General features: G+C 36.9%; 1 protein-coding gene across 1 annotated transcript in view; it reads right to left on the minus strand.

Moving 5' to 3' along the window:
• Positions 1 to 25,923, minus strand: part of dscamb (Down syndrome cell adhesion molecule b) — a 161,231-nt gene extending 135,308 nt beyond the window's left edge. The window contains exon 1 of the mRNA XM_010889381.5: positions 25,142 to 25,923. Within this exon, the coding sequence (XP_010887683.4) occupies positions 25,142 to 25,184 (43 nt within the window). The 5' untranslated portion in view covers positions 25,185 to 25,923. The remainder of the gene's footprint in view (positions 1 to 25,141) is intronic.
• Positions 25,924 to 26,487: the final 564 nt, after the last annotated feature.

Below are 26,487 nucleotides of genomic sequence, written 5' to 3' on the forward strand. Positions count from 1 at the left end.
ACAAAAGTGGTTGGAGCGCCACACATCAGATGTTGACTAGAATGGGATTGTTTTAAATAAACACTAAGTCTTCTTTTGGATATGTTTGAAAATAATATAAATATGTATAATAGAAAATCTGTATAATTTAAGTAGACATTTGACGGTGGCCATCTTTGTGTTGTTAAGGAATTGGATGTCATAATGTGATGTTTGCGAAGTAAATGTACATTTGAATGATGCACCATTTAAATTACAGTAGTCTAAATAAGTTTGCATACCCTGGCAGAAACTGTGAAAATTTGGCATTGATTTAGAATATATGACTGATCATGCATGACTGATCACTATCCTTTTTAAATCATAATGATAACAGAAATCACCCAAATGGCTCTGATCAAAAGTTTACATACCCTTGAATGTTTGGCCTTTAAAGGTGAGTTTGGTAATTAAAGGTGAGTTTCCCAGACCTGTGGCTTTTTAAATTGTAATTAGTGTTTTATGTATGAATTGTATATAAATGGGTTTGTTAGCTCTCACGTGGATGCACTGAGCAGGCTGGATACTGAGCCATGAGGAGCATAAAAGGACAGTCAAAACACCTGCGTAACAAGATTATGGAACTTTATGAAGATGGAAAAAGATATAAAAAGATATCCAAAGCCTTACAAATGCCAGACAGTACCGTTCAAACACTTATTAAGAAGTGGAAAATTCTGGGATCTCTTGGTCACAATACAACAATACAATACAAGGAGCACAATACAACAATACTTGAACAAAAATGAGCTGCATGGTCAAGTTGCCAGAAAGAAGCCTTTACTGCGCCATGCCACAAAAAAGACCAGTTACAATATGCCCGACAACACCTTGACACCCCTCACACCTTCTGGCACACTGTAATTTGGAGTGATGACACCAAAATAGAGCTTTATGGTCACAACCATAAGCGCTTTATTTGGAGAGCCTATAGTGGAGCCTACAGTGAACAGAATACCATCCCCCCTGTGAAGCATGGTGGTGGCTCACGGATGTTTTGAGGGTGTGTGACCTCTAAAGGCATGGGGAATCTTGTGAAAATTGATGGCAAGATTAATATCATCGAGCCACTCTGAGGAGATCTCAAACATGCGGTTCATGCAAGACAACCAAAGACATTGCATGACCTGGAGATATTTTGCCAAGACGAATGGGCAGCTATGCCACCTACAAGAATTCAAGGCCTCATAGACAACTATTACAAAAGACTGCACACTGTCATTTATGCAAAAGGGGGCAATACACAGCATTAAGAACTAAGGGTATGCAGATTTTTGAACAGGGGTCAGTTTTTGTTTTATGATTGTGCCATTCTGTTATGACCTATAGTTGAATTTGAATCCCATAAGAAATAAAAGACATGTGTTTTGCCTGTTCACTCGTTTTCTTTACAAATGGTACATTTATTAAGAATTCTCCAAGGGTATGCAAACTTTTGAGCACAACTGTATGTCTGTTCTCTGAATTATTTGTCAATTATTTAAATTCCATCCATCCTGAATTGAGGACTATTGTGTTTCAAACGATCTGGCACAACACAAACTCTGCAGCTCAGATTATATAAAATTCTACAGGCAGTATAATTTATCAGCTAACAGACAGTGTTTAACCAGCCATCTCAGGGTGCTTTCAGGACCACTGATGCACTTCATTTAAGTCTAAGTGCAATCAACGCTTATGTAAAAACCACCAACAATGTATGCCAGCTTTAACCCCTCACTGTCTTTCTTAAATGAATGCAGCCATGTAAAGATTATTTAGCACTTTTGCTTGAATGCTCACTGTTTAAATTGTATGTTTAAATTGTTTTTCATCCATGGGTTATATTCCATAGTTTGCCTATCGTTTTATCATGAACTCAACTGACAGACAGTAATAAATCAAAAGAGCAGAGAAAGCGACAGGAAAAGAATGGAGATCCAGAGAGAATGGGAAGGTGGATTGATGGGCTGGGTATTTTATAGGACACCCCACTGACTGTCAGTGGGCATGGGCAAACTAAAAATGTTAGGTTGGGCACTGCTGCACTGTGACAGGCTCTATCAGCCAGGAATCCTGGGTAATTAAAGTAGCCCACTGTGCCGTGCCTGGGGGGTGGCCTGGGACCTGAGGCAGGGACAGGAGACATAGGGAACATAGAGGAAAGAGAGGTAACGAGGGGGTTATCCAATGTGAGTAAGCATTTTCCTATTCCTGCCCAGAGGCTATACACAGGGCATGCACAGGAACTTGCCAAATGACAGTCTTCCAATTTGCTTTCATAAATATTAACCAGGACATGACAGAAGAAAGGGGCTGCTGTCTGCTCTGCTCTACTCACTGGTGATATGCAAAGACAGATCGGTCCTCTGATGTCAGAGGGGTAGGATGTGGTAAAGCGTACCTCTCTAGATCTGGTTTTATTTTCATGTGAGAGTGAATGTCTCATTAATAGGGAAGGAAGCAGCAACATTTCTCAGCAGTGATAATGTGAGCGCTCCAGACATTGATGTCTGAATTATGCTGCTGATGAACAAATGGGAGTTTGAGAGTCTGATGGGGGATTATAACAAACTATATCAGCTTCCTCTGATGCTACAACAGTTAAATAAAAAGTACTACGGTAAAAAGACTACTGATCTGAGGTACGTGGATACTAGAGAGCAGAGGAAGCTTTTTTTTAAGCATTAACTGAACAAACTATATGCAAATTCAATCAAATAAATGATAGAAAACTACGGTTTTTACAACTAATATCACCTAGAATACATTATTTTTTAATTAATATTCTTTACAGTTCAAGTTTTTTTCAAGGTTGATTCAATATGTACAATATGACTGCATGTCCCACTGAAAAGGGAATACTAAGGAATCTTCACAATTTCTCAAGAGATTTGTAGGCCTGGTGTAGCATTTTCATATTTGGTTGACTTTCCACAAATGAACAGAAATGAAAACAGCATGGTATATTTATGGCACGCTAAAGCTAATCCTATTGAGAAAGCCTCTGAGCGGCAGAGTGAAGAGCTTGGGAAGTCAGTGCGTGTAGACTAAACTAAACCACTTCTTAAACCTACAGGGATAATGCCAATATGCTAGACCATCTTGATTTAATGGCGTCCAAGTAGATCAAAGCTGCACAGAAACATTTTCATTTTTTTTATTATCAAGAAGACATATTCTCACATTGGACTGCAGGAAAAAAGAGCAGTAAGCCTTCTGGGTATAGCATGATTAAACCTTTTTCTATTAACAAATGTTGTAAAATATGCAGCTGTATGAATTGATGAGATGCAAAATTGAGTTATTAACTGTGTTCTAGCACACAACTGTATTGTGAAAGACAGAAAAATTAAAGAGATCCAAGCAGTTTGGTGGGAGTGTCAGCTATTCAATTGAATGTCAAATATTTATTTAAGTATTATTTGCAATTGCGATTGTTTTCAAACCCCATATGGCCTTTTTTATTATGTTGATGGCATAATTGAACTAATCATAGTAATCATGTGGCAGGATGTAAATGTAAATAGCATGAAATAATTTACTCTCCAACTAGCTCTTTCAATAGTAAAAACTCAAAGACATTTTAAAATACAGTCTCACAACATCCTTTTCAAATTTCACCATGGCGTTCTCCCTAAGATGTGCTACATTACCTTTTTCATGATTTATATAATGGTTTGCTGAGTATACTCATTGTTAAGAATCAATAAGTATGGAGACAAAATGTAGTTTTTTTCTCTGAATTCAGCACCAAATAAATTAACGTTGTCCTGTATAATTGTACAGTATTCTTTGGGAGATCAAATACATTGTATCAACCCATTTCAGCAACTGTTCTGAAAATGTATATATATTATAAAAAGGTATATACATTGTCAATATATATATAGACAATGTACATAAACAATGTAGAACATATTTCAAGCCCAGACTGAAGTTCAATTCATGAACTATACTGTCAATAAACCACATTAAAATTTGTAGTGGAGATCTACATTTTATTTGTCTAAATGTATACAATTTAGGCAATATATAAAAATGAAAAGAAAAAAATACAACTGAATACAACAACTGAAGCAATGGACAAAAAATTCTCCACATGCTCATAATTTCCAGTATATTTAGTTTGGAGAAGGAAAGATGCTGGAATAGTCAGACATGAAGCCACTCTGTATACTAAACATTCATAATATCCTATATGTAAACCAATTGTGTTTAACACAAAGCTTGTCTCCCCTACAGAAGCCCACAGACAACCTGCATCCTCCTTGCTTTAGTACTTCAATACTCTACTTCCTTTGTCTTCCTCCTTACTCACAACACATCATGCCTTCATTTCACTGAAAAAGAAATGTTCCTCCTCTCAGTTTGTTCCTTTCTCCTGTTTGTTCGCTGGGTGAGAGGGGACATTAGCTCTGTAAAGCCACCCAGCCAAACAGACTCACATTTATTTAGAGCATTTAGTACCCCGGATTAATCAAATTATAATTTAATCATCTGATCAAACAACAATTAGCATAATTACTTCTGGGGAAGAGCTGATAGAGAGAGGCAAAGCAACACATAGTAAACCCATGGCTAGCTAGAATCTAATAAGACACAAGGCAACAGTAAACATGTCATCCTCCATGAGGGATCCATCCCCCTGGTGTAATTTTTACAAGAAAAATGAATCCAAGTTTAGTCAAAATCATGTGGTTGGTGAGGTATTGCATGGGTTAGGGACACTCATATTCCTGAGCATGCCTGCCAAATCTCATCACTTTTAATCAAACAGATCAATAGATATAAACATGTACCGCTTACATGTTTACAATGTGGTCATTTATTTTTAGATGGGTCATTTATTATTAATATAAATATCCACATTGTATTAATATTAAAATACCCTTGACTGATTTAAATTCTTGTTTTTGCCTGTCCATGCCCACATTAATGTAATTTGGTCAAAAGTGAGTGGTTGTATATTAGGTAGTAATAACAAAATATATATTACAAATACCAATATTTCTCTTTTGCTATTAATTCTGTGGCATGAAGAATAGCATATTAAACACTTTCTAATGGTGGAATATCCATCATGGTGGACCTTATGGGTTCTTGATTTCTATTTGTTATTTTTGAAGAGAGGTACCAATGTACCAAATTTCATGAGTTTAGCAGAGTGTGTGGGATGTGACCTTGCAAAATTAGTATTATAAATCACTTGTTATAGTGCCACTATCAGGCCAATCATTTTGTAAATGTCAGATCTCAATGGTGAGAGACATTCACCGAAATGTAAACAAATCAGGCCAGGGTTATCTGAGATATAACGTGATGACCACAATGCATAAATTAATATATACGAACAAAAGCTGATCCATCTCCTGAGATTATCAGAATGTAACAAACCAAAGTAGGGGAAAAGTGAAACCACAACACTAATCATACAACAGCAATATTAACACAAGCATTTAAATGGAAACCCCAATAATTCCTATTCTGGCAGAACACTTATGTAGTCTCTCAGACCAAAATCACAGAATGCAGGAGCATCAATCTGATTACTCTGGGTCAGACACCTAGACACACACATACACAAACACACAGGCAAACAGACAAAAATCATACTCACACCTCCTCAATCCGGTTAATGACAACACCTTAAAAATGGCAATCTAAAAATAGCAGACACTAACTTGGTCCTAAATCTTACCGTCTGTGCCAGGTTTAAAAATAAAGCACAGTGTCAAGAACACACACAGGACTCATTTGTCTTTATGTCAGTCTGTCTATTCACCCTGCCTCGGTTATTCCTTAGCCTACTTTATTTTTTGGACTTTGCATCAAAAGTCTTCAAAGGCTGCATTGACAGAATAACTGATTGCAGGGATTCTAATGAAAATTGAATTTATCAATAGTCAATGAGTGTTTATTTTGTTTTCCAAATTAAAAGTCCCACAATCAGTCATCCAGAAAAACGTGGAAAAGCAGTATATGAACATGTATAACTTATTTGTACATTTTGTTACATGTTACTGGGTGTGGTGCTATTCATCAAGCTACCTAATAATGCAATACTAAAGTAAAATGTCTCCTGTTGACAATTTTATAAACACTATAAAAAACAACAAATGTGTTATGATATACCTTATGCAGCTAAATCATGTAAAAATTTTAAACAGATCTAATAACCAACATACTAAAGTAAAAAACAAACTGATATATTGTCAGATGAATAACAAACAACAAATTGTCAATCCCTTGTATGCATAAGAGTACACGCCCTTTATAATGGGAATTGTATATATGTTCGTTCTGTATTCAACCTCAAGTCAAATTAAGTCACTGTGATCTAGGGCTGCAACAACTAATCTATTAAAATGGATAATGTCGATAATGCATTTGTTGGCAATGAGTGTCATTATCGGTTATTTGGGTGTACAGGAGAGGCAGCAAAAAATACATATTTTGAAAGATAGTGAAGGCTGTGATGGCAGAGGCTACCCCGAAGGGAAGTCGCCTACACCCAAAAATCAATACGGTATATTAGCAGAACTCAAGTCAGGGGCGTTACTTGATATAGGGGATCCATTAATGTAGTGTTTCCTGAAAATTAAGTTACGTCCACTGATCACCATTGGCCAGTTTGGGGACATCCTAGTTTGACACATGGTTCAATGCTAAGTGTCATGTACATGTATGGCGTCATTACATTGAGTTTACTAATGGAGGAAGAAGAGTAAACTAACGTTAAAATGTTATCTCAAGAGTCTGTGATTTAATATGATATCTTTCATTAGATATAACACTAGATTATAACACTAAGCACAGATATAGAAAATGGTCAAAATTGAGACACTGGTGGTTTACAAAGCTGCTGAGTGCAGTTATAATACACAAGCATACATATGCATACATACACAACGCCTGCCATAGTCAGCTTTTGTTTGAGTAGCCATTCCTTGGTTATATGTGATACAGGGCCATCAATAGGAGGATGATGGTTGAGAATGCTGCTTTTTGCAGTTACAACATAGTTGATCTGAGCTCTACATGTTACCAAGTGAAACAGGACACCCTTTTGCACAAGTTTATACAGGATTACCATTTACACATTTTCCAGATTCAAAAAATTACACAAATGTAAACATGCTGGACCTGTGAACAACTACTTCAGTGTCAGCTAAACTGTTCTGAAGGTCCTTTGCCGAGACGTGTGGGTTCCGCAGTGTAAATCCAACAAGTTTTCATGCAAATTAGTGTGATATTTTCTCCTTCCTTTGACTTGAACTGTTCAGTTTAACAGCAATGTTCTAGAAAGTTGAAATGGTTAACTGGGAGTGTTGAATTTTATTTTATAAAGGTCAGGTCAGCTAATAGGTATCCTCATCAACAAAAATAATTAACAGAAAAGCTCAAAATGTCTAAGTTCTCTTTTGTCCATTTCATCCATGACTATTTCAGTGTCTTCCAAATTATTAAACAAAAACATAAATGGGAAGAGAGCTTCTTGTTCTTCCTCTAGAGTTGAAGCCTCTCTGTGCATCTGCACAGTACCCTCTATTTCCTCATCATTCAGGGGTGAGGACTTGTACCCGGTCTCAGAAGAGGCCCATGTTGGCATTTACTCAGGCAACAGCATCCCCCAGTTCAACAATGCATCCTGGTAACTGAAATGGAAGATCACAACAATCACATAGAAGATGGCCATGACAAAGTTATTCTTTTATTTACATCTCGAAATAATGACAATATTGTATATGAAGCTACAAAATAAACGGATCTTGCCTGCTTGCATATAGTGACAGGTAGATCAGTGTCATCATGCAACTTTGGCTAGTTATAACATACCCTATTTCACTAGATCTGGCTAACAAGTAGCCTACCTTGTTGCATAGCTAGCTATCTTTAAATGTAGCTATAAGTTAGCTATAAACGTAGCTGTCGTGTTTTCTGTGTTCTATAACTAGCAGGCTATTCAAATTTTAGATTCAAATAAAGAATTAGTAGATAAGCAATCTTAGTGAACATGTTACCTATCCCTAAATATATAGCTAGAAGTTGTCATATGGAAACACTTACCAAGATCTTCGTTACTGACCCTGTAATTCTTCCTTCATAAACGCATGCAGTTAATAAACAAGAAACCAGGAAAGCCTAGTTTTGCTCTCTTGAGATCGGAACCTAGGTCGCTCACGGGAAAGGCTGTGTCGCTAACCACTATACCACAGAGCTCTACATTTGAACAGTGTCAGTGTAGCCTCTTGTGTCTATCCTGAACAAATCCTCTTTTGCAACTGGCCTTTTTAACAGCTCATTGGCTATTCGTGAAAGATACTGATACAGTTAAACTGACTTCTTACCCAGTTTACCTCCACCACAAAAAGCGTCTATGAACTGGTAGCTTTTGCCACTGGCCGTTTGAACATGTTGAAACGACGAGAAAATCGTTGAATTAAAATAAATAAATGGCATTGTTCACAATAGATTTGAACTTGAGACTTCCACGTGAGAGGCACTGTCTTTAACCACAACGCCACAGCATTACGCATTTCACACATCATTAAACACTATTGAGCATTGTGTTAAACTGACTAACGTTTCTTATTAACTTTACCTCCACCACAAATAGTGTCTATGAACTGTTAGCTTTTGACACTGGCCATTTGAACAGCTTATTAGCCAGTAATAGGCTTACTAGTAATCTACTAACTTCCTCTCCGCCTGCGAGGAGATACGAACTCTGGACCCATAGTTTGCATGTCCGCTTCTCTAAAAGCAGCATCTTCGGTCTTAATACATTGCAGACTGCTAAAATAGTTAGAATGCTTGTTTTTTTTGTAGGATACAAAAAAGACAAGTTTTTTTTGTAGGTTACAAAAACAGCGGGTCTCACAGGGATAACGAGTTGATTACAACGCCAGTGCGTAAGTCCAAACCGAGAGGGGTTTTGGGAAAATACGATCGCTTAAATTAGTCCTAAGCACTGGCACTGAAATTAACCCATTTCAATGCAAGAACTCATGGCACAGACGCGCAAAGAGGTGCCAGTCTCTGACACTGGACGGCTAACATGCTTTGAGTCACTCTTGTCCAATCAGAAGTCTTCCATGTTTTCACGTCACCTTTTGGTATCGCCTCAGCTCGGTTGGAACCTCGACGAAGCAGGTACTAAAAAAAGTATCTGGCACCAGGCACTATCAAATATTTTGGCCAGTGGAAAAGCAAAAATGGCGAGCCGAATCGAGCTTGTACCATGCAGTGGAAAAGCTCCCTTTAAAGTGACAGCCACTTACTGACAGTAAAACACCAACGTGTGCGTGCACAGACACAGACAGTTACGTTTCTCTGATCTCACTCGCTAGTTTGATACTTCGAGCATTGGGTGAAGGATGTTGCTCTGCTCTGATGCTCGTGCGATAGTAAAGTTTGTGAATGTAAACTGTGCTGAGCTTGGTAAAAAAATCGTATTTCATAAAAATATTTAGTTTTTCTGTGGCGGCGCATCACAATTTAGCATAAACAATTCCTGTATGACAATAAAACCAAAAAATATATAATTATTTCAAATCCATGTTTGTCTGAATTCCGCGTTTATATCTGGATTCTGCAATACCCTCCACATTCTCCGCAACGTGGAAATTATAGGGCCCTACATATGGCTTTGCTTTTGTCCAGTTCTTCTCTATCTTCATAGTTTTTAAATCTGAAATGAATTTAGGCCTGGCAGTGCTTTCAGTGGTTGACTGTTCTCAGCCTAGCCTAGCATGTTCAACAAGATTTCGTTAATGGGGTTAAAGCTTCACGCATCCACTTGAAAAGACATATATAACTAATTTGATATAATACATTGCATTGATTTGTCCAGCTTTTCATGACAGTGTCACAGTATACAGCAAAGCACATACCCACACATTGGCTTATAAAATGTGTAATGTTATAGACCAGTATCACAACTTAAAAGGAGGATTTTGAGATTTTATGAATCTATATCAGATCACTCAAACAAAGATCGATTTTAATCTGAGAATCGATTATTTTAACCCACCCCTCGTCTAATCACATGATGAGAAAGTCAGTTATTGTCACATATATTGATAGTTATTGTATCAATGTCATTCACAAATGAAAGAAAGTGTGCCAAGAAATAGTTTTGGCAGTGTAATATGCATATTCATTGGACTGATAGAGGGATGAAAAGTCTATAAAGTCTAAAAACCATATGATTAAGTTAGCAAGCTGCTAGCTAGCCAATAATTGGTAGCCTATGAAGGTAGCTACTTGACACAAAATATGCTCAGTGAAAATGATTCTCCATTTTATAAAAAGCAGCATGCAACATCTGTGGAAAATCAATGCGTTCGGAGTAGTTGCGTAGCTGCACAAGATGTTCTGCAAGCTTTCTGTTTTGACGCCATAGGTGTGATCGAGGAGTAAGTTGGAATGATCCATTAGTTGGCATTAATTAGCTAGTGTAGTATTAAACTGTTTACAAGTTAAAGATAGGATTATCATATTTATTATTAAAATTCATGGTTGTGCTGAAAAGCATGCAACATACAAAAAAAATGTCCTTTAAAGGTGGAAAAAAGTATGGGGTCGATTCCCGACAGAATTAACTAACTAAAAAAAATTACTTAAAAAAAGAAACCTAACAAATATCTAGTTTACAAAAATTTTATTAGAGAAATAAAATAAGTAATTTAAAATACATGAGGAGCAGGATGTAGGATGGGAAGTTGAAGAAATTGCACCTTTATTGATGTACTCAGTTTTGAGGGACTTTTCTTCCTAACCAATTAAAGAGCAGGGTATTCTCGTATTAAGCCCTGAGAGTTTGACTGAAGAGAAGACTAATGTAGGGACTCAACATGGCTAATCATCAGTTACCAAACTCTGGCCAAAGGGTAATATGTTTATCTAGCTAGTAGCACTGCTTTCATTAACATTAGAACCGCCAACCGCCACGAACATTAACAGCCAGAGCCGAACGCTGTTTCATGTCATTAGCATTCACATTCTCCTCCGCGGCAACACCATCCATCCAGAGGATCAGTTTATCTACTGGGTCATCAGCAGATATAGATATAATATAAATAGATGAATTACAGAATTTGTTTGTTTGTAATGGCTAATGAATATGAAAAAATACAAGAATGTGTTGATATTGAAGGTCTAATCATATGAAGAAAAAAAAAAAAGAATACATAGAACGATTATTCCTAAGAACACAGGCTATAGTATTTTCATTTGTTTATTAGGCCCTACAAATGTACAAAATTAAAATTACACATTAAATTATAAAAAAATCTATCCATTAGAATTTGGTTTTCATTTTGATGATGTACAAGGATAAAGTACAGACATTATCGACCAGTTTGTGAAGAACAATGGATATCTGTATGAATAGCCGTACACATGCCTAAAGCACGGTTGCTTGATAAACACAATAAATTAATAAAGCAAAAGATGATTTACAGTAGCCCTCACTGTCACATTGCCTCCCATTATCACGCCAGCCACCGGCTGCTAGCTCCACATTTACGGAACACCCCGTACTCGCCACTATTACGCACACCTATTCCTCATCACAATAGCCTGGACTTCTCATTATTACGCACACCCGATCCTCATACCTACAGCTTATAAGTGCCCTACACGATCTTCTCTTCAAGTAAAAAAAATTGCAGTCTATTATTCAATTAATTTATTTGTAAATTCAATTAGCAAAGTAAAAGGATGATCAAAACATGATTTACAGTAGCCTACATGAATAATGAAATTGACAATTTGATAAAATATAGAAAAGTAATTTGCCATTGCTTTGGATGATGAGGGCAACAAAAACCCATGCATTTATACATCTTGCTCGAACTTCAAACTTCCACCCCAGAGTCAGCACCCAGCTTCAGAGGTTTGTGTGGGCAAGACTTGCAAACAAAGCGGTTCACACAGTTCTCATTGGTCTTGTTCCGTGTGCACATGCCGACTTAACACTGTGTCTTCTTGCTAGGTGTAAGCTGCCGGGGCTTGGGAAGAGGAAGAGTGGGACGTGCTGCCTCCTTGGCAGCTTGCTTCTTGGCGCTCACATGCCAGATCCATTATGAAATGTCTTCTGCTGATTGTCTTGTTGAGACATAGCTTGTACAGCAGTGTGCGTTGATAGCAGCCATGTCTAAAAGGTTGTAGAACACCGCAACAGGCCAGCTACGAGTACCTCCTTTTACATTGTTGGTATTTGGGCACCAACTCCAAGTGGCGTGGGCTATTGGCGATAATGTCGGAAAACTGGGTAAAAAGAAAACTGGTTAATAGTCTCTAAATAGTTTTCCGTTGGTGAGTTAAGAATTCTGAAAACATAGCAATGTAATATACGCATATTTAGTAAAAGGAAGGAGGAGGGTGTAGCTTTCAAAATGGCAGTTTTATTTTAATTAAAAACTCAAACGCCAATTCCTGTAGCCATTTGGCGTTCCTACTGTTAAACGTATTAGAAAACACTTTCATAGTTTGTTTGATATTATTTTCCCATGTCAGTTATGAAGTATTTCATTAGCTAGCTACTAATTTAGCAAACAGTAAAATGGAGTTAAATGAACCTTAAGTCGACATGCTTGTATCTGTAACCGGTATGTTACAGATACCTGTCATTACGGTACAGGAGGTAATAGACCAACAGCTTATAAGTTCCACTCTGCTTTCAATGTGACAGGGTCCCTGAGCTGGCAGGTGGTTTGACACTACGGGTGTTCCAATATACCGGCATTGACGATAACCGTGATATTTAAAAAATGAAATATTGATATCATAATAATTAATTAATTAATAATAGAAATGATAATATCGTATTCACATGGAAAAAAGGACGTTGTTTTTTTCCCAAAACTCCTCTCGGTTTTTCGATAACTTACTCAAGTCACCTATAGACAAACGATGCATGTGCTTAAACAAGGCGACTGGACTATGCACTGGCATTGAAATCAACTCGTTAGCCACACTCTTTAGGCTTACAGTTTTTTAATGAAGGCTTTATAAAAGGAAAACACTGAAAACATCTATAAAACACTTGCATATAATCTTGAACTTTTCATACATAAGTTTCAAATATCCCTTAACCGCCCCCCACCGTGAGATTTTTTGCATGTGATTTCAGCACTCGCTTAGACATCCAGAATTTTATTATGACATTGCAATACATTTCATCCACAGCTGCCCAAAAACACCAGGCTGCTTACTAGTTATGAATCTTATTTCTGATTTCAACTGGGTAAAATTAAATTAGCAAACTACTACCGGCAGTAATACTGTTAAAATGTATACTGAATAATTTTTGACCAATCATGAAAAATGCTGTCATTTTTCCTGAGATGGAGCCCCGGTCTTGTGGTCTCGGTCTCATAGGCGTGGTCTTGGTCTTTGTCTGGGTCTCCAGGGTTTGGGTCTTGGTCTGGGTTTCGGTCTCCTGTGTTGCGGTCTTGGTCACATCTGTAAAACCCTTGATGTCTGCAGGTAAATCATAGCTAGCTAGCTAATACGCACCTCATTAAGTGGACACAAAACTTTTCATTGTGGCCAGAAGTTTTACAGTACATGAAAATGCCATTTCCAGTTTTGACAAGTACCCACAGCCATTGATGTCAATACTATTGTTATCCAGAACAAACCTGACTGAGCAAAGTTAATGTTAGCCATCTAGTTAACTACCTAGCCTGTTAGCTAACGTGTTCGCTAGCTAGCTAAGCACAGGAGTGTGAAAATAAGCTATAACATGTATGGATGTGTCAATCACAAATATTTTTTTAATTTCAGCCTTTGTGAACTAATTTCAATCTAATAATTTCTGTTATAATCAATAATTTCATCTAGTAATGTATGTTTACTTCTATAAAACTATCATTTTGAACAGTCGTCAGCTCTCCCAGGATATGGTATGATGTTCTAGTCGCTAATATCATTTGTATTTGTGTCAGACATTTTATGTTTATTTCAGAAAAACATGGCCGCTGTGTGTTGGTACGTAAGTAACCCTTCTTGTCTGGATTGAATGATTGCTACCTCATTAAAATCATAGTGTAGATCTTCAAACAATTACAATGAGTAAATAAGGTTATAAATACTGTTTGAGCGAAATGTGAGTAAATTAAAGTGAGGTCTGCCCAGTGATTGTTGCGTCACTCGCATCTAGACGTTCCAATGGTGCGTCCTAACAATACATTCTAATCACACCGGTGTGATCGTACGCTTCAGGAACCACTTTAGCCTGATCACACAGGTGTGATCGTACAGGACAAAGGGTTAATCGATTATCGAAATAGTAGTTAGTTGCAGCCCTATTGTGATCATCCTTAAATAAAATGTTCTGTCCCTGAAGGATTTCTTTAACGGTTCCTTGGGTACATATTGTTAAAAGGTTCAGATCATGAGAGGGTTATAAAATAATTTTTAAGGACACTGCAAATACTATAGTTAAGAAACAGAGGCAAGGACATTGCAAACATCCAGATGCCCCTCCAAAATTCATGACAAGGCAAAGATTCTCCCTTGGAAGCAAACAAGAGATCAACAACAACCTTAGAGGAGCTGCAGGAATTGCTGGCTGGGAGGACTTTGAGCACTCCCTGAATACTGTAGTACATTTCTCCACATGTCTGAGCTGTTGGGTAGGGTGGCAAGATGGAAGCAATTTCCAACAAAAATAGCATCCAAACCTGTATACATTTTGCAAGAAGACACATTAAATCTCCCAAAAGCATATGGGAAAATGTGTTGTGGAAATCTTTGCCCTCAATTCCAAAATATGTATTAGCACAAAAGCCAAGATGACTAATCACCAAAAGCACACAGTACCCACTGCCAAGAACCGTGGTGGCAGCATCAGGCTATGGGGCTGCTCTGGTTAGGTTACAGGCTACAATGTATTAAGATTTAAGATGTTTTGGCATGACCACTGCTGCTAGAAAGCTGAAGTTAAAGAAGAATTGCACTATCAACATGACATCTATCCCAAGCCCACAGCAAAATCTGCCAGGAAATTGCTTGTATAAATTAAATCAATGTTCTGGAATGGCACAGCCAGAGCCAATACCTCAATTCTATAGAATTGACAGACCTAAAGACAGCTGTGATAAAATAACAAGATCCAGGTGTGTAAGACTGATAGTCACCTATCAAAATCAATTTACTGTTATGACCAAATCAAAAGGTGTTTCCACAAAGTATTAGTTGAACTGTGTGCACAATAACAGCTGGAATATACTTTGGTTTCTCATGCGCATGCAAACGATTTAAACGTGTATATTCATAATATTCATAAAGGGGGGAAGATGGGGAAAGAGAAGTAATACTATCCTAGGCAGAGCTGGGTCCAGGCATAAGCACCATAAGTGATCGCTTAGGGCCCCCGACTGATCCAATTTTGCTTAAGGCCCCCAAAAGGCTAGAGCCAACACTGATCCTGGGACATTAAAAGATAGACTATGGACTTTCACCGTGACCTTCAGCTACCTCACCTTGATGTTGAGTTTTTAACTTTCAACCCGAGCGTTGCAGCAATTTCTTCCCATGAATTCAGTGCCATGTGTTATTCTGTCTAAAGATGACTACCAGCATTGTATAGATGCTGGTAACACTGGACTTCTATTTCACATTTTTCAAAACACTGAGTTCCCTTAAAAAAAACAGAGGATGAAGATTTCATCATCAAGACCATTGATCACACACAAGGGTGTTTTACAGACTTCTGACCAATCACCAAAAATGAACCCCTATATCCGACATGAAAGAAGGCTAGAAAATAACCCATATGTGCACGACCTGCCAAAAAAACACAAATCGACAGATAGCCCCCTTGGAAAAAAAACCTGTGATCAGGGCAGAAATCGTGAATGTGCATGCAACAAAAAGTGGAGGTATACATTGGCCTTAATGTAACCAAGGCAGAGATGTTTTTAATTTTTTATTATTTTCTATTAAAAATATCAATTTGTTTTTCACTTAAGTATTATTGTTTGCAAGATCTTTAAAATGTTCTGACATGATTTGTCTTGTTTTCAGCCTTTGGATGAATAAAGGCTGCACTAAGGGTGTATTTTGATCAAGAAATCTGCTATGTTTATTTCTGACACCGATAACATCGGTGTCACATGTATCTTCACATGCAACAAGAGTCAGTTACCTTCCCTGAAGTTACAATGAAAATGTGTTCTTCCAAGCTGTTTATTCAAAATGGCAATACATATTTTGACTGTACAAACTCAGACATTTGCTAATCTGCCCCCTACACGTGATCTATATGTGGCCATATATCCAAATTCTGTCCTGTGTACTTCGTTCTCATGAGCAACATTACATCATTCTTTTGCTCTATACATACCCCTCAAATACAGTAGTCATTATCCAACCTAAAGCATGTGGAATAGACATCTGCTGAACATACACAGCACCATTCAAAAGTTTGGGGTTACTTTGAAATGCCCTTTTTCCATGAAAACATACATTACATTTGTTTGAATAGGAAATATAGCAAAATGAACAGGAAATATAGTAATTGTTGTGTCCTTCAAACTTGCTTCCATCAAAGAATCCTCCATTTGCAGCAATTACAGCCTTACAGACTTTTGGCATTCTAGTATGGCAGTCAGTTTGTTGAAGTAATTTGAAGAGATTTCATCCCATCATTTATGAAGCACCTCATACAAGTGGGATTGGCTTGATTGGCATTTCAAACATACCACATGGTCAGGTTGTGCCTACAACAGTTCAATAGGGTTGAGATCCATTGACTGTGCGGGCAACTCCGTTATACTGCAGACAGAATACCAGCTGACTGCTTCTTCCCTAAATATTTCTTGCAAGCTTTGGAGCTGTGTTTGGGTCATTGTCCTGTTGTAGGAGAAAACTGACTCCAATCAAGCACCCTCCACAGGGTAAGCCATTGCATTGCAAAATGGAGTGATAGCCTTCCTTCTTCTCCCCTTTACCCTGTACAAATCTCCCATTTCACCAAAGCACCCCCAGACAATCACATTGCCTCAACCATGATTGACAGATGGCATCAAGCACTCCTCCAGCATCGATTAATTTGGTCTGTGTCTGACGAATGTTCTTTGTGATCTGAAAACCTCAAATTTAGATTTGTCTGTCCATAACACTTTTTTCAAAATGTTCTCTGTCCAGTGTATGTGTTCTTTTGCCCATCTTATTCTGTACTTTTTATTAGCCAGTCTAAAATATATTTTTCTATGCAACTCTGCCTAGAAGGCCGTTGACGTTAAGACTGGTGTTTTTTGGGTACAATTTAAGGAAGCTGCCCGTTAAGGACCTGTGTGGTGTCTGTTTCTCAAACTAGACACTGAAATATGTTTGTCCTCTTGCTCAGTTGTGCACCGGGGCCTCCCACTCCTCATTCCATTCTGGGTAGAGTCAGTTTGCACTGTTCTGTGAAGGAAGCCGTACACAGCACTGTATGAGACCTTCAGTTTCTTGCCAATTTATCACATGGAATAGCCTTAATTTCTCCGAACAAGATTAGACTGACAAGTTTCAGAAGAAAGGTCTTTGGTTCTGACCATTTTAAGCCTGTAATCGAACCCACAATTGGTGATGGTCCAGTTAATCAACTAGTCTAAAGAAGGCTAGTTTTATTGCTTCTTTAAACAGCACAGCAGTCATTTCCAATATTAACAATGTCTACACTGTATTTCTGATAAATTTGATGCTATTTCAATGGACAACATTTTTATTTTCTTCAAAAACAAGGACAATTCTAAGCGAACCTAAACTTTTGAACGGTATTGTAAGTTGAATGTTAGTGCATGTATTTATTCTTGCATGTGTTCTTTAAAAAATGCTAAAATCATATAGAATTTAAGAATCTGCAATCACAGAATGTTTGTTAAAAAATCCCTGCATAAACACCACCACTATTTCTATTACTACTACTAATAATAATAATAATATTACACTACTCAGAAACCAAATGTCAAACATTCAGTCAACAGTATTTGGACAGTGATACTTTATGTTTTTGGTTCTGTAGTCTAGCACTTTGGACTATAGAACCAAAAAACACGTTATAAATTAAAGCATGTTTTGTACATATTCCCCCCATTTTAGGATACCAAAAGTACTTGAACAGTTAACTTCTGTGACTTCACAGCTGTTTCTTATTTGGCAGATTGTTTTCATCATTAGTACATGCACAAGAGAGTTGTCAATGACTTAATTCTGGGCTTTGCATTTGCATTTGGAGTCTCTTGCTGGTATTTGTCCTAATGAGGGCCAAAATGGGTCAATGCAAGTAAAGCTGGCCATCATGAGGCATATCTTTTATAATAAAACAATCAGAGACATAGCTAAAACATTATGGTCAATTTGGTATATAGATAAAAAGAGTCCAGGCGAGCTCAACAATGACCTGGTAGACCAAGACAGACCATTACCATCCATACTTCACTAATCAAACTATGGAGACTGTACTGCAAAGTGAAAAAACACTTAGCCAAAAAAAAATAATGTTGTAAATGTTTTGGGTGTTAATTTGATTGCCAATAATTAAACATCTTAATTAGTATTGCCTTGATAGGGGATATTAGTATTTTTAGATATTTAGCTATTTCCTATGTTTGTTTAATTTATGAACGTAAAAACTACTTTTGACTCAGTTCATATGTGTATCTTCCCAATAGATAAATGAGGAAATTTGGTATTGTGTCACCTCATATTTATACCCAGTGCATCAGGAAGTCATGGAAGACCAATTAGGAGTTGTTGAGACATATTCTTAGAATCGGTTTACCAGAGTTAAAGGGGCCATTGTAAGACATTTTGCATTGTAATATAAGAACTTTATATTAACTAAATTATATCTGCTGTAATATTGGAATGATAGTGTTTCACAACATCAATTCACAATTAATTATTTTGGGTGCATACAAAAGTTCATCCTAAAATGATGAATTTCTATTAGTAAACAGAAGCCAGACCGCCTTCTGCTGTCAAATGGAAAATTTTGTGTGTCCTCCATCAGCTTCACAAACAGAAACGATCATCTTTCCTTAAGCCCATGACAAACAACGGGGGACAAAATGAATCTGCCCTTTCTTGGTTGCAGAAATTCTAAACAGTTCACTCAATTTCTGTGAGAAAACATGCACTGAATAGTGTAGGGAATCAATGTCCCATATCTATACCTTTTTTATACATTTGTTAAAATTAAAAATACTGTTTTTACATCCTGACCAAATGTGAGAAAAAAATCTTAACAGGGCCAGTGCGCTAGAAGGGTAGATTTGGTTTGAATGCAAATTGTTGAATGAAAACTCTGTCCACAAGGTGGGGGCCATTTAGGAATATCTCATTTAGTGCTAAGATTTCTCCAATATTTTTGGAATTAAATCAAAACAATAAATCAAACTGAAATGTTTTCTTTATGGCTCATAAGGGTGACAATAATTTTGTAAGGCACTGTAGAAAAAATACTTACAAATTGACACATCTTGAATTTTGTTTACTTGTGGTGTATTTTATTGTGGAATGCTGCTTCAGTCACTCAAAATAATAACACAGTGTCAAATAGGGTCAAATAACACTATGTGAAGTGTCCAATAAGCTTACTGACCAATCAGGAGAAATAAGACAGCCCAGAACATAACAGCTTTTCGTAACAGCTATTTTAATAGATTGTCACAGGGTAGCGAGAGAACTCATTATGCAGTCAGAATGTGTAAACCTCCTGACTACCCTGATTCCATGTGACCTCATTGCTTGAGATTTATAACAATGCAAGACCCACTTACCCATCACTATAACATACAGTACATTTGCCCTCCCTTCATATAAAGCACTGGTATATCTTTGTGTACAAAGCAGGATTTTGACTATTTCTCACTTATCTGTGCTCCTCACTAACATGGTCATCACAAACTTAAATTCTCAGTCCTCAAGTCATCAGTATAGCAACTACATTTACAGTATTTTACTGTAAATGTATGCAATAACGGAATTGAGGAAAAAAATATTTTCTTTATTAATTAACATTTTTATTACTTTTTATTTCTATATATGTTCCAATTCACACATTGCAAAAATTTTGATTTGCCTGCCTTGTGGAATTCGTCCCTGTTGTGTATTCCCCAAAAATACACAAAACTGGAATGAAGGTATAACAATTATGATACCACCTTAGCCTAGCTGTACCACCCCTACATGGTTGAACAAACACGTTCAGCTGTGTTCTATTTTATTTTTGCTAAATGTTAACGTTTTAATGTGAAAGCCATTTACATGATGTTCATGCAATTATATTGTTCCGATTCAGTAGAATCCATACGGACACACAGTCTGATTTGTAATTATATTTTACATTCAGTGAAACATACCACCACCATCATCACGAAGAGTCTCCCATGCCACACTACTAATTAGAGTGCACGACGGTTGCTGAACATCTTTAGTAGGTATCTTCATTATTCAGTCAGTATGTGTGAACTGGGAGATCCATTATTACACATCAGGGTCTCCATTATAAGGCATTAGCATTAGCAACCGTTTCTCAGGAATAATAACCACGCTACAACACCCTCTCAGAGGAAAACTGCTCTAAAGCACAATTTACCTTAAATAAATTATGCAATCTTGTTTGAACTGAAAATGGTAGATAATTTTGAAGATGCTTTACTGCCCCTGGTCCTGGGCAACATGCCATCATTGAGAAGCCAATAAAATCTGAGAATTTATAAGGTTGACTCCGCATCTAAAACACACAAGCAATAACTTTGTGACATCAGAATGTCTTTTAAGCAACAAATGTAGTTTTCAAATGACCTAAAGAATGTCCAGATTTAAACAGCTAAAGGTGTCACAACCAGTTATTAAGTGTTAAGCCAGGCCCAGGCTTTACACTTTTTTCCAGGTGCATTTAAGTTGACAAATATTTAGAAATGTACTGTAGGTGAAAACTAACTATACATATTGTTTATACACATTAAAGGCATGAGGCATACAGCAAGATAAAATTGTATTGCTTTACTCTACACGTTATCACAGTCATTTGCACTGTCCATCTTGGACATTAAATCCTCCCGAATTGTCAACACAAGGCCCCAGCTACCAAAAGACTGTAAGTCTTAAGATCTTTCAATAGATATGGAGGATTCAAGGGCATAAGTCTTACAAGAGGACCACCTTACTATACTGGAACAGATGGATCTCTAATCAGTGCGCTGCCTTAATTGCTCCCAGTAGATTAACCCCCCTGAAACACAGGTTCCTCTTCACAGCCAAGTTTAGTCAGATCAGTCTGTCCCCAGACTCTATTGCATTTCCCTTTTCAGGTGCCTAATGTTTGGTTATGCTAACTTGGCAAAGTATGTGATGTCGGGAGCTACAGTATGTAAGGTGTGCAATTACTTTTTCATGAAAAATATTCTGTATATTGAGTTACCATATCCCTTAACCAGGAGGCTAAAGGGCATGATGATAGAGATAGAAAGATGTACATGAAAAGTGTTTATGACCTTTTGACTTAGTGCTATACTGTAATATTATAATTTATTTAAAGACAGCATATGTAGACCAAGCAGAGTCTGAAATGGCTATGATCTACTGTATCATTCATTGTGTTACAGTCGAATCCAACTTGTGGCCCAGCATGAGCTGCCTAAAAAAAAAAATATTATAAAAAAAAATTAAATATAATATGGATCAATGAAGCTAATATGAAAGCAATTGTCTAAATAGGCCAGGATAATAATATAATAGTGCTGCCTTAAAATGAAATGCATAATCCCTTAATAATCATTATGGAATGTGTGCAATGGAGATTATTAAAGGTATCAAATTTGTTTTTGTGCCATTAAGATGTCTGTGACAGCATGGATCAATCGGATTTGCTGTCAATTCTGGATTGTAGTTGTGAATTGCTATTTATTCCAATTCAGTTTTTCAATATTCATTGACACTGATGTTGCCATTTCCCCCAAGTAGCAACATTTTAGATTAATTTAAATTAAAGGAAGGTTTTATTAAACCTAATGTATGTTAATCAATACACACACAATTTTAAACCAACAGTATATATATATATTGGGGTATTTTATTATTTTAATGACAAGAGAGTAGGAACCCAGGTCTCGAACCACTGTCGCCATGGCCCACCCAATACAATCCATTTCATACACTAATGATTCAACTTGATGTTTTTAAATGTTACAACATCTTATTACAGAGAAATTAACATTTGAATTGCTAAACTACGCATTTTCTTTTCATTATTATTTGGAAAATCTTTTGATAAGATACCTGTCAAATCAATGACACTTTCATGTTTCACATTGGTTAAATTGCTTTAAATTGCAGTATAATTAAAGTTAAATTAAAGTCAGCTTAGTGTGAGCGTTTCTCTAAATCAAGTTCAATTCACTGTTTAAATGGAATTCAATTCTTAAATTCTGAACGGACTCTAACCCAGGTGGTTCTCTACATTTTAAAGTGGCCAAGTAAATTTTCATATTTTGTGTTTGGAAAAAAATATCAGGCAAATATTGTGGTGCATAAATGCTGATGATATAAACTAAATGCATTTAAAATATCATAGCACTGATTGTGAAGAAGACAATCTGATCATTTCTTTTATGGCTCCCAATATAGTGTATATCACCACCCCCTTGACTATGTTAAAATGGTGGAACCCCCATTGGCAATATCTATGATAATACTGGTATATACAAGTTGACCCCTCTAACTATCTCTATGATATGCACAATGAGGGCTGAGGAAGTGGCTGGGCCCTTATCACGCACTTCCAGGTCACCCTCTCAGTGTGTAGCCTTATTTAGCCAAACTCACACTTTCCTGACACCCATAATAGAGGTTTCCATAGAGACAGGCCAGTGAGCATGTGATAGACCTAACTCTAAAAAGCCAGAAATTTCTAGAATCCAATTGCTCTGTGTAGAGAAAGGTAGCATGTAAATACAAGGTCGTTCATTCTCCCAGCATCAGGTCAGCTCATCAATACAGACAGTATAACTGTTATGATAATCACCATATTCAGAAATACAAAAACAGAACACAATCAAATACTAGTCCAGTGAAATAAATCAAGATCATTTGAATTGTGTACACCCATTGTCCACAAAGGCATAACATGAAGGCCAAAATAACAAAACAGAAGATATTGCAAATGGGTGTAGTCATACCCAAACAGAATAAAAATGTTTTACATTTTTGCATTTAACCTTTAATATTTTCATTCATAGCTTACCACTATAAAGCTTCAGAGATATATATCTATGTATCCAGGCTGACCAGACAGTTGATCTAATGTCACAGCCCAATTATAAGGATTAATGATGTATCCTTATTGGTATTTTATACCTTGACACAGAAGCCAGTGTGAGTGAGGGAGATATCATGTAGTGAAGATGGAATAGCCTAACCTGGATGTCAGTACCCTGCTCTGACTGAAAAGGACAAAAGAGATGATAGCAGAATAAGGATGATTTTCTAATTCTGTTTAACAGTGCGGGGAGTGGAGTGGGACAGGGGACCACAAATGATTTTCTTGGGAAGTGGGATGGTTCACCTTGTCACACCTGTATTGTTATAAAATCACTGCCCCTCAACGTATAATAGGTTCAACATATATAATAGATTCATCCCAAACCTTCAATACATCCCTTTTGGCCTTATGAAGTAAATTCGAAGTCCCTCTACAAAATATCCACAACCAGAGGCTCCCTGCTTACTTGCAATATCTGCAATCTCGTCAGCATGTACATTTAATAAGGAGATCTTTTTCTTCCCATTTCCCCCTTCAGCCTTTTCTCTCAGGCTCCAGCTCCCCTTTTTGTATACACCCAGCAATTTCATAGTCCCTTGCATGAGAAAGGGATTATATTCATAAACATATTTGTTTATTTGATACTGTATAAGTAATAAATTGTATAAAGGCACTGTCCACCGATCAGCTTCAAATTCTAATCACAGAATACATAAATCATATACACACATCGAGACAAAAATACACACATGCACAAACCTGAGTAAACTGAATGAATCGAGAAATTGTCTTTCCATTATCTCTTGTACATGTTGGTGTTGTCAATCTTTTGTGGTTGCAAATCAATAAGAATTGATCAAATAAAAGGAGACACTGTCTCATTCTCTGTGTAATAAAAGGTAATATATATATATATTTATTTATTTATGTTAGATTTTATGTGGTCTGCAAGCTCTTTATAATCTATTTTGCAGCAGTAATCTCAATAAGAATGGGGGAAAAAAACATTCAACTATTTAGTCTTGAGGATACCTTCCTGGGAATCCCTTTTGCAACAACACCAGGTAGTGTCTTAAAATGTAATATCTTATGGACACACAATTATTGTTTACCATTATGAAAGGAGCTACATATTCAGTACTTTTTGTATTTGAAACGTTCATTCATGTATTACAATAAATAGATAATTTATTACTATGAGGAATCTTTTAAAGAGGATTTAAAGCATTTTTATGAATCCATTCATAGATTTTTTTAAATATACTCTCTTTTTAATATCTTAATTTTTTTAATACTGTACATCAAACTTGAAATATGCAACCCTAAAAATACAGCTTGTGTGGGGGAGGGGGAAAGGGGGTTTAACCAAATTTCCTGATATATAAAATACGTCACTCATTATTGAGGCCCATGCTACTACTGACTGAGATTATATATAAACATATAAACATCGAAACACCAAACACTGTATGAATATCAATGTAATGCAACTGAATTTAGGTTTTAACCTTAAGGTCATTATGTACTTTATCAAGCCTGTAACGAAAGAGGCTAAGGAACATCAATGCATTTTCTCATCAAGCATTTAATATGCAACTGAAAATACAAGAAACATCATTAACCTAGAGTCTAGAAACATCATATATGTGACTCTATGAAATAGTGACCAATGACGTTTCTCAGTGACTAAAGGTAAAACAGATTTAAGCACAGTTCACGCCCGTTCCACTATCCACTGTTAGAAACCATAAAATGATCTGATGTGTAACACAGGTGACACCCACCACCCCACCTCCAGCCAATTATCTACTTTGCGTTCCTCTCAGAATTAGTGAAATAGCTAATAAGCATTAAAAATCAACAATTAAAACTTACCATTTAAGATGCTCTGGAAAAAGATAAAAGCCAATATCCACATGCCCCGCTCCGTTCAATCCCCCCAAGCTATGCTCTCTCGTCTTCCTCCGCACACTTTTACCGCTGCTTTCCTATAATTATGTTCTATGTGGCAGTTGTTAAACATTTGCTACTAGCTTGGAGTAACCAGTCCAACTCTCTTCGATAATTTCTTCGCGTCTTCTCCTTTTTTATCGCTCCGTTAACTCCCTCCCTGGTACTCTCTTCCTTTTTCTGACCCTTCTTTGCGCTTGGAGTATTTTATAGGAGCCTCTGTGATTTTCTTGGTTAAAGCTGTGATCCGACTCTGCGCCACTCTACGCTAGTCCTCGGTGCCTGGCTACTTCCCCAGTTCTTCAAAAGGATGCTCCAGGGGGATACAGTGCTCGCGTGCAGCCCAGGTGTGGTGCTGAGTCAGGGTGTAGTGGCGCGCGGGCAACCGTAGGTGCTCAAAAAATACTCTGGTGTTAAAACGGTACACCTATACAGTGACGAGGTGGGGAAAACGCATCTTACAAGATAACCGAAATATAAATAATGTTTGGAAACAAAATGTGACAAATGAGCGAACTTTAGATGAAAAGTAAATAGTCAGTTCATTAAAACTGAAAAAACAATTCGGGCGAATATAAGTAGAAGAAATATTTAGATTCCAAAGTCAGACCTTCTTCACCACCTCTCTCCGTCCAGCAAGAGGCAAGCACGCACATCTTCCCACTGCCGTTTCAATCACATTGGTCCATGCGCTAAACCTCGCTGCCTCAGAGCATTACAGAATAACCCTCTCCACCGCCTCTGCAGCCGCTTTAATTCATTCTCATTGCCTTAAAGGAACAGAGAGCATGTAGCCTACAGTAGGTAAGAGACGGTTACCAAGAATAACATTTTACGCATGATGATATAGAACAAGCGAAGTGCGTGTCTACTAGCCTACTAAGATGCAAGTGGGCTAGACCAATAACTAAAATATATTCTATATAGTAGAGCGATACAGTATTTCTCTTAACATTTTCTGGACGCTAATGGCCCTTGATCCTATTGTTGTAGGATATAATTGGTTAAATTAACCAGACACTCACACCTACGTTTAGGTCATGCATATGTAAAAAAAAAGTTGACCTAATGCACGATTATATATATATAATATATATATATATATATATATATATATATATATATATATACATGTATTTCAGGCTGTTTCAGAATTTTCTGTAGTTGCTTAACATTAGCCTAATCTAAGCATTTTTGATCATATTTGTTTTGATGGTGACTTTAATCTGAATTTGGTGCATTTACATTCACCTGCATCTGGTCCTTTCCCC

Source organism: Esox lucius, chromosome 1 (genome assembly GCF_011004845.1).
Source record: "Esox lucius isolate fEsoLuc1 chromosome 1, fEsoLuc1.pri, whole genome shotgun sequence".
Taxonomy (NCBI): domain Eukaryota; kingdom Metazoa; phylum Chordata; class Actinopteri; order Esociformes; family Esocidae; genus Esox; species Esox lucius.